This window comes from Notamacropus eugenii, chromosome 7 (assembly GCF_028372415.1).
Source record: "Notamacropus eugenii isolate mMacEug1 chromosome 7, mMacEug1.pri_v2, whole genome shotgun sequence".
Lineage (NCBI taxonomy): Eukaryota > Metazoa > Chordata > Mammalia > Diprotodontia > Macropodidae > Notamacropus > Notamacropus eugenii.
The window spans coordinates 8,898,453-8,908,272 of NC_092878.1; the positions used below are offsets into that span (position 1 = coordinate 8,898,453).

The following is a 9,820-nucleotide window of genomic DNA, read 5'->3' on the forward strand; positions in this document are numbered from 1 at the left end:
TCAGAAGGGAAATCCTACCCTTCACCCCCATGCTAGGGAGAAGCAGGCATAGGCATCCCAGTAGATCCATGGACATGCAGACAGAGGATTCCAGGAAAACAGACTACAAGATCTCAGCTGTGTGGAGGGGAATCCATAGAGAAGCAGGTGACCCATGGGAAAAGAGGCTTCTGCAAACAGATAGGCACAAAGACCAATGGAGGAGCAGATAGATAGGTTGGATGATAGAAAGGGCATAAGCAGGAGAATATGGAGGATAGAAAGACCTAGACACGCTTCCAGGGGTCCCCTGACACAGTCCTCTCCCTTTGCTCACAGCACTCAATGGGCACTGATGCCACCTGCACCGACACGACCTTCCCGCCACCCTGTGGCACGTGTACACGGAACACTAGCCGGACCCTTGTATTCTTGCGTCCAATGTCCGTCTCCCCCTTGCGCAGCTCGATGTCCGAGTTCCGAAGTTTCAAGATTCCAGCGCAGTCAATGCTGTCCATGTGGAGGTGGGGGAAAGGGTTAAGAACCCTTTACTTTTGCCTTCCTGGGTCAAGATGAACTTCTCCAAGAGAACACATTCAAGACCTTCCCCATTCTAACTCATCAACCACTTAACTGCCAAAGGGATTTTCCTAAAACCCAGGTCTGACCACATTACTTCCCTCCCACCCACCCACTCAATACATTTCAGTGACTATTTATTACCTCTAGGATCAAATGTAAACCCCTTTGTCTGGCAATTAAAGTCCTTCATAACCTCTCTCCTTCCCATCTTGCCAGTCTTCTATTTTGTTCCTCTGCACAAACTCCATGAGCCAATGACACACATGACACACCATCCCCCTGACGGTTGCCTTTGCCTGGATTGTCTTCCATGCCTGGAGTGCTTGCTCTCCCCACTTCCATCTTTAAGGCTTAGCTCAAATCCTAACTTCCAAAGGAGGCTTTTCCCAGCCCCTCCCACCCCCTACTCCTAGTGCCAGCCTTCTCAGATCACCCCCGACTTGGTAAGTATCTATCTTATGTCCACCATGTTATCTCCCCAATTAGACTCCTTGACAGCAGGCATTTGCCTTTCTTTGTATCTCTAGCACTTAGCCCAGAGCCTGGTATCTAGTAAGTTCTTAATTAATGCTTGGTGGCTAATAAATATACTTCCCTTGTAATCCCTGAAAGGTTTCTCCCGACTGTTCCAAAGGACTGGAAACTAGATTCACTTGTTCAGAAATGAACTCTCCAAAAGCAGAAGGGATATTCCCCTACCCCAAATACTCCTCCCTTCTCATCCCCAAATAGACTTCTCTAAGTGATCTGATGACCTGGACCAGAGATTCCTGTCCTACCTCCCAGAGGCAGATTCTTAACCCTTTTTGGAGGATGGGGGCAAAAGGAAGGAGAAAGAAGAGAAATGGGTGACCTGGTCCTGGATGCTGGACCCCATTGAAGGCTCCTAGTAACCCAGCCCTGCTGGCACTCAAGAGTGAAAATGCAAACTCACTTGGCAGCCATGTTGTTCTCAGGGAGCAGCGTCATCTCTAGCACCTTCGTACCACTGACCACAGCCTCATAGCTGGCTGTGGCCACCATCTTGCCAGTGATGCGATGCACTTGGTAGAAGGCATGGGGTCTCAAGTTCCGTTCATCTGCCGTACCAATGAACATCTGCAGAGTTAGTGGCTTCTCGTTGTAGCCTAGTAGCTAGCAGAAGGAAACAGGACATGAGTTAGAACTTACCAGAGTAACATCTATAATATACCCTAAAATTTTTAGACCACCAGGGATTGGGAGTGGTGGTGAAGAATAAAAGAAAAACTGGAATCTATTTCTCAGGGGAGATAGAACATGGGCCATTGGGAAAAGACGCCCTGGAGTAAGAGTGTTGGTCTTGGAGAAGGGCCCAGACTTGGCTGGGTACATGGCAGGAGAAAACTGAAGGAGACATTGGACTCAGTGTAATGACAATCTAACTCTCAGTGACCTTTGTCTTCAGTCTAACCTTACCCCTGACATCTAGCTGACCATCCTTCTCTAGAGTGGATCACAAAGACTCCCAGGGGATGGAATGAGGGGGAAATGGCATGGCGGGGGTGGGGGGGGGCGTGGGGAGGGGTTAATATCAGAGGATCTGAAAGAAAGAGTACCCACTCTCATTCTCCTCCTTGAAACAGCCTAGCCCCTCCTCCAGTCTGCTGGCCAGGCAGGTCAGAGCTGCCAGGGATCGTGGGAAAGGGCATGGTTATAGGGCTACACAGCTGGAACCCATCTGTCCTAGGGGCTGGGAGTAGGGAAGGGACAGAATCCTTCCTTCAATAAATCCTCTGGTTACCTTGACCACAGGGTGCCCCCCTGGTGTGGCTTTGACAGCCCCTCTGCTGCCCTCTGTCTCGTAGTGGGCACGGTGATGGGCTCTAGGTTGCACTTCAATTCTCAGCTCCAGTTGTTCAAACTGGCTGGGCAGGGGCCAGTCCAGGGGGGGTAGTGCTGAGGCCCTGGGGTAGGTGAGAGGAAAAGCAAAGTGGATTTCCCTCTTCCCAGGACCCAAAAGCTGGATAACCTTTACCCTGACCCAAACAGCACCCCCCAACCATCCCTGAGCTCCCTAAGAGTTGAGAGAGAAATAACTACAGAGAACACAGAACACAGTCAGGGTTCTAGAAAGAGTGGCAACATGACAGGAGCAAGTGCATTCTCTGCTTCTTCAAGGCCCCCAAAATTAGAGTTCTAGAGCACTGGGAGTTAGAGAGCTAGGAAGCAAATGAGGCTCTTCACCTTCTTACCACAAGAAAACCTAATCCTCTCTCTAATTCTTCTATCCTTTATTATGAGATAAAAGAAGATAAAGGCATAGATTGGTATCTCTGTGCTGGTAGAAACCTTAAACATCTTTATGGTAATTTAAAGTCTACTAAGCCCTTTCCCAGCACCTTATGAGACAGGTGCTGCATTATCATTACCATTTCACAGATAAGAAAAGAGAGTCTCAGAGAAGTGAAAGACCCTGTAGACGTTACATATCTAGTGTCAAAGTTCAAATTCGGTCTTAGACACATACTGTGTGACCCTGGACAAGTCACATTTAACCCTGTCTGCCTCAGTTGCCTCAACTGGAAAATGAGCTGGAGAAGGGAGTAGCAAACCACTCCAGTATCTTTGCCCAAAAGACCCCAAATGGGATCACGAAGGGTTGCATATGACTGGAAAGTGACTGAACAGTAGCTAGTATCAGAGCTGGAACTCAAACCCAGGTCTCTGACTCCAGGTACAACATTCTTCAAACTCTGTCTCTTCCGACTATTTTGAGAGCTCTAACAACAGTCCATTTTGTCACCCTGACTGCCTCGGATGAAGGCTTGTAAGTTGATGTGCTGCTACAGAGCCCATGAGAAGGAATCTTACCAGAGGTTCTCTCCAAACTTCCCTCTAGGCAAGAGATGCCCAGAAGAGAGCCCAACCTGTTTTTTCCCATCTGGGTTAACTCAACCAGACATGGCAGAAATTAATAATAATGAAAATGATAACAATAACTAGCATTTATAGAGCACTTTAAGGTTTGCAAAGCACTTTACATATATTATCAGGTTTTTCCTTATAAACAACCCTGAGAGGTAAATGTTATTATTGTACCCATTTTACAGGTGAGGAAACTGAGGTTAAATGATTTGCTTATGTTCATATAGCTAGCAAGTATCTGAGACAGGGGGCAGCTAGGTGGAACAGTGAATAGAGCAGCAACCTTGGAGTCAGGAGGATCTGAGTTCAAATCCTGCCTCAAACACTTGATACTTATTAGCTGTGTGACCTTGGGCAAGTCATTTAACCCCATGGTTCTGTCCTTCCTGCTTCCAGTTCCTCCACTAGATCCACTGTGCCATCTAGCTACCTCTAGATAAGTAGGTAAGTAAACAAGGATCTTGATAGGTGGAAAATTTGAAGAAAACAATTTTTTAAAAAATCAAAATAAAGTAGCATGAAATTAAGTTGTAAAGTTGTATTCATTCATAAATATCCACTTTAGTTATCCCGTTAGTTCTAGCCTAGCATACAGGAAGCAGTTAAAGAAAAACTTTTTGGCACAGGAAGAGAGGAAGCTTCTTTAGTCCTACCCCCTTTTCTCTGCCAATCCACTCAGCAGAAGCACACAGAAGATGGCTGTCTCCCCTTCCCCAGGGTGACAGAGAAGGGTCTCTGATACCCTCACCTGAAGATGGGGCTATGTCCCCCAATGCGGGCCTTGGACCAGGACAGCGGGGAGGGCACAGCCAGGTAGTCCATGCCGGGTACATCTTTTCGAGGAGGTCCAGGAGGGGCCACACCTTCCTCCCCACCTGGTACAGATTTCCCATTGCACGGAGTAGGCTCTTCTGGCCGGGGTAACGCCACTGCCTGTTCACTGGATGTCCGCCGAGTCTTCTGGGGGATACTCTCTGCTGGTGGGACTCCTACATAGTCGAAGGGGCCAGGGGAACCAGGGTCCCGGGCCAAGGGTGGTGGTGGGGGGGGAGTTGGCTCAGGTCCTTCATCCCCTAGACTTCCTCGACGGGACAGGGCAGGGGAGGCTGAGGATGGTGTGCCAGAGCTGGAATAACGCCTTTTGCCACAAGGAGAGGCTGGTCTTGGGGAGGCTGGGGATGGGCCTGGGGCACTAAGGAGCAGCCAGCTGTCCTCAGGCCCCCGACCTCCTGGACTGGGACCATATACACCCCAGGGATCATCAGGGGTCCAAGGTCGAGGGGAGGCCCGGGGTGAGGGCAGGGGAGATCCCAGGCCAAATCTTGAAGCTGCCTCATTCAGTTCTGACTCTACTTCATCACAGGCAGCATATAGGGCTGCCTCATCAGAGGCATCTGAGAAGAAACTCCAGGAAGACAAACTACTGCTACCAGGACTGGGACTAAAAAAGGAGCCTCCACTGCCAGTACCCCCAGCCTCTCGGTAGCCTCCAAAGCCATCAGGTGGAGGATAATCACGGGGAGAACCATCTCCCCAGTTGTCTGGGGTATCCTCTAGTGAGGGTGGAGGTTCAGGTGTGGGGGAGATTGAGGTGATGCGAATGCTTGGGCACTCCAAGATTCTGCCCCCTCCAGCCCCTCCAGGTCCCCCACCAGGTCCCCCCAGCCTCACCAATCGGGCTGGCTGACTCTCCCAGGTACCAGGTGGTGGTGCTGGCCGTGGGGGTGGGGAGTGCATGCCTGGCCGAGATGGAGGGGGCCGAGGGATGCCAATAGGGGAGGCACCATAGGGAGGAGGTTCACCCAGGGCCAGACTGCAGCAAGAGGGGGAGTCTTCTGTATCCAGCTCTGTGAGAGAGAAGGTAAGAAAAGAAGGCAGGGAAGGGCAGGGGGTGAGATAGAGAAAATGGGGGGGAAGGGGGCAGGAGACAGAATCTTTGTCCCATAGAGGCTTCTGACTACCCAAGTTCTCTCTACCCAGCAGGCTCCAAGAGGTGGTGGGGTTTCTCCAGCATGCCCTCCAGTTACAGGTGTCCTCTGGAAGTCACCCTGCCAGCCAGACTATCTCCTTGACCCCTGGCGGGGTACCAGAAAACAAGATACCTTCCACTTCAAGGTGGGCTTCAAGAGGGTGGGGCCATGGGGAAAAGGGAGGGACTTAGGCTCCGGGGGCGTGACTAAGAGGGGTTTGGTTGGGGTGAGGCTTGTTAAAAGCAGAGGAGGGTTTAGGGCGGTGCTGGGCGGGGCCGGGGGCGACACACACATGAACCCAATTAGCAGCGGTTCCCAAACCCCCAAACTTCGCTGGCAGGCTCCTCTGTTACCATCGTAACCGTGGCCTGGCCCCGGGGGCCCAGGGAAGAAGGGGGAGGGGGCACCAGGACTGTGGTGGAACGGGGAGGGGGGCGATGGAGAGGGGCGGGGACTCCCCTCTCCCCCTTCCCCCAAATCCGGAGGAGGAGAGAAGGTGGTTGCGTGCCGGGGCTGGGAGGGGGCTCGAGGGGGGCCTCGGATTCCGTGCTAGCAGCGGCCGCCGCCCCCGGCCCTTCCCAGCCATCTGCCTCTCATTGCGGCCAGACGAGGGGGGGCCTCCGCGAAGCTCGGAGGGGGAGCTCCGGCGGGACTTGACATTCCCCCTCCACCCCAGTGCTGTCGCGTCTCCCCAGCCTAGAGGTTTTCTGGTGGGGAGCATGGGATGGGACGCGACCCAAGGCAGGACCTCATCTTCTCCGGGGGGTGTCCCTTGTCGCTCAGATCTCAACCCGGCTACGTCCATTCGTCAGTCCCTCCCTTCTCCTTCCCTCCAGTTCCCCGTCCCAGTGACAGCCGGCGCGGGAGGCGGTGCGCGGCGGACCAGCCGGCCCCCACCCCCCACCCGAGCCGCGACCTAAAAAGGAAAAAGCGGTGCCCGTGCCCCCAGCCCCATCTCCACGACCCCAAAGCCCCACGGAATCCCTCTCAAGCCTGCCTCAAACCTTTTATCCTCCCGCCCCAAAGGTCCACAAGCCCCCTAGACTCACAGACCCCAGCCCCTCCAAACCCCCTCCCAGGACCCCGAAACCCTTCCCGACCCCGCACTAACCTTCCCCAGGCCCAGGCCCCCCCGGCCCCAACGGGGGGGCCTCTTTCTCCTCCCCGAACACCAGTTTAAATTCCAGCTCCTCATCCTCGCAGCTTGCAGCCCCCATAGATCTGGCCAGAGCCCCTAGGCCTCCACTCGGGGCTAGGGAGGGTTGCGGGGGGGGCTTCTGTGTCCTCACCCGGGGCTTGCCCCCTCCGCCGCCGCCGCCGCCTCCACCCTCCCGACGCCCCCTCTTTATTATAGAAACTTTTCCAAACTTTTTCCCCCAAACTTCTTCAAAGCGGCCCCCCCTCAGCTTGTCTCTGATTGGCTGTCCGGGATGCTCCAGCTCCTCCTCCTGGGATGAGATGGGAAAACCACGCGCCCCTCGTCCCAATCTACCCTCCCCCCCCACCTCGTTTTCTCCCCCTCCTTCTCCCACCAAAAAAAAAAAAAATGAATTGGAAAACGGTCCCTCCTGCACTCCTCCGCGTGGTACAATCTTATTGACGCCCATTGGCCAATGGCCCTGACAGTCACTGCCCAACCTGACCTCCCGCTTCCCTCAGAGCCCTCTCCTAGCGGTTTGGATTTCTAGGTCCGAACATCTTAGAGCGTCCAAGTCACTGGGTCCTCAAGGATTCTCCAACTCCCCTCGAAACTATGTTTTCTTCTCCCGCGGGGTCCCCGGGAAGTAAAATGGAATCCAAGCAGTCCCACTCCCCTTTGGGCAGACCCAAGGCCCTACCCACTGCTACAGCGAGCTACACATTCGGCTCTAGGGATGGTCTAGGGAGCAATCGTCCTGCCCCGAAGCCTGGGCCGGGACTTAGAAGCCCTTACCACAACAGACAGCCCCTTCATCCGTAATAATCACTCCCCCCCTTTCCCCCCGCCCGGGTGAGATGAGGGGGGCAGCCCCATTAAACTCCCCTAGGAAGAGATAGAGCTGAAGAGACCAGAGCCTACGGCAACTGGACGCTGAACAGCGTTCCAGGCCTGGCTTTCCTCTTGTTTCTGCAGTCCCCATCAAGAGGCAGGGGCATTAATTAACCTCATCAGTAAGCCTCTTTCCCCATTACCCACCCGGGCCAGAACCTAGCCTTGACTCCCCAGCTTGGAGGAGGCAGGAGTCCGGCTTCTCTGCAGTCTTCTCTAATTCTTCCTGGCTAAATTTACCCGACGTCCCTGGCCCTGGTGCTTAGGTGGCCCCGAGGACCAACACCTGTCCTCTGGACGCTAGGAGGAAGCCAGAAAACATACTGGAGTACCCCAGACGGGCTGCAGTAAAGGAGCCGCAATTTAGACATTGTGACTTAGGCTTAAGCATGAGATGTGTGGCTTGGGCCAGGAAACCCTCAGCTTCCTAAAGGACTCGTTACTAAACTACAAGTTCAAGTTTCCTCCGTCCCCAAGTCCAGCAATTCTCCCAGCCCTGCCCCAGTGCTCAGTCTGGAACGGGTTAAGTGACTAAGGCCCCCAGGTCAGACATTTACAAACACTCCAGCGCCGGGCGGGGGCCGAGCTCATTACACTAATGAGAACCAGGCATCGAGTGTGGGAGGGGGGAAGGGAGGGGGGAGCTAGGAGAAGGAGGAAAGGGGGGCGGTGGACTGGGCAGGCTTGGGGCTCCACAGGAGACTCACGCTTCCTCCTTCCCAGTCTTCCAATGGACCCGCCCAGGGGGACCTTCCCCCTCCCCAGCCCCGGGGGACCCCTCCGTGACGTCGGGAGAGGCCCAGGCTCCGAGCCCAGGACTGCGGTGCGCTGGCTGGGGGCGGGGCAAAAAAATGTTCTGAGTTGAGAGAGGCGGAGGGGGGGTGGGGGGAGGCGGTCTGGTTTGACTTTTTAGCAGCCCTCCTCAAGTTACATTTCCCTTCCAGGCTCATCCTGGAAATAACGGAGAAGGGGGGGGGGGGGAGATGGAGGAGGGCATTTTAGGGGCGGCGAGAGACAACACAGACAGATACCCGACAGACACACATGGAAGAGACACTCAGAGACAGTCCTGAAAAAACCACCACGAAGCGAGCAGACAGCGAGCAGACAGCGAGCAGGGGAGACAAAGGCTCAGGAAGACGGAGGAGAGAAGCAGTCCCCTCCTGCCCCAGCCCCCCCCCCCTCCTTCTAACACACGTACTCTCACATTCTTTTCAAATGTCACATTTTCCTTTGATCCTGGGCAGCGTTTCTCCATGTGTCTGGCTTTGCTCCCTGCCCAGCCTCCCCTCCCCCTTCTTCCCTCCCTCCCTCCTAACTTAGTCGATTTTTCCCTTTTGAGCTTTTGCCCTGTGCCTCCACTCCCTGCCTCTTCTGCTCTCCCTTGTCCCTTCTTGACCTTTCCAAGAAAACGTTTCCTCTTCCAAAATCAAGACCTCCACCTAGGATCTCTAAGTTTTGTTGTTGTTTTGGGGGGACGGGGAAAACGGAGTAAAAAAAAAAAAGTGTAAAAGAGAGGACTTCCACACCATGGAGCCATCAGAGAGTTAAGAATCTTTTCTTTCCTTGAAGTTTCATCAACATGAGAACAACCTGGATTCACCTGAACTGAGGAAAAGAATGGACTAAATGACCTTTGGAAAGCTGTGGGGGTTTGGAAGAGAGGAAACTGGTGTTAGTGTCTTCCCACTCCCTGCTGCCTCCTGGTGATCCTAGCTATTAGTCATCCTTTTCCTCCTCAAACTCTCCAGAACTTTTCTTTCCTCTAGGACTTTCTTCCTCTCTCTGCTGCCCCATGGTGTCCACTTCTGAATTTAGCTCATTTTTTTTTCCTTTTAAGTGGGGATCATTTAATAATCAACAAATGAATACTTTGTAAGCCTAATGTATTCATCTACTCTCTAGGTGATACAAATAAGTATAAAACAATCCAACCTTCAAGGAGCCTGTAATCTCCTTGGAGAGACAAGACAGTTATAGTTGAAGGGAGAACTAGAGGACTCAAGACAACGCAGCATAAACCTAGTAACCCAGAGTTAACAAAGAAATTTTAAAAAGGTTAAAAAGCAACTAACTCCTCACTCTCCCTCACTACACGTATCTTATCACTTGCCCAATCTGTTTCTACCCCCACGGTTTCTCTAGAATCCCGCCCTACAAAGGATGTGGACAGGCAGTTTTCGAGAAAGAAAGTAAAGCTATGTATAGTCATATGAAAAAAATGCACCAAATCACTGCTAATTAGAGAAATGCAAATCAAAATGACTCTGAGGTACCACGTCACACCTATCACATGGCAAAACAGGAAAATTATAAATGCTGGGGAAGATGTAAGAAAATTGGAACACTAATTCATTGTTGGTGGAGTTGTGAA

General features: G+C 52.8%; 1 protein-coding gene across 4 annotated transcripts in view; it reads right to left on the bottom strand.

The window, feature by feature from the left end:
• NFATC4 (nuclear factor of activated T cells 4) overlaps positions 1–9,103 on the bottom strand; it is a 28,198-nt gene extending 19,095 nt beyond the window's left edge. Inside the window, exons 1-5 of one of the 4 annotated variants that reach the window (XM_072622446.1) lie at positions 6,529–6,746; positions 4,196–5,294; positions 2,324–2,486; positions 1,496–1,695; positions 317–489 (exon numbers count right to left, since the gene is read on the bottom strand). In XM_072622446.1, coding sequence (XP_072478547.1) covers positions 317–489; positions 1,496–1,695; positions 2,324–2,486; positions 4,196–5,294; positions 6,529–6,634 — 1,741 coding nt within the window. In that variant the 5' untranslated portion in view covers positions 6,635–6,746. Of the gene's footprint in view, positions 1–316; positions 490–1,495; positions 1,696–2,323; positions 2,487–4,195; positions 5,295–6,165; positions 6,305–6,528; positions 6,842–8,647 lie in introns of those variants that run through there. The other 3 variants (XM_072622448.1, XM_072622449.1, XM_072622447.1) reach the window with 3 other exon arrangements.
• Positions 9,104–9,820: the final 717 nt, after the last annotated feature.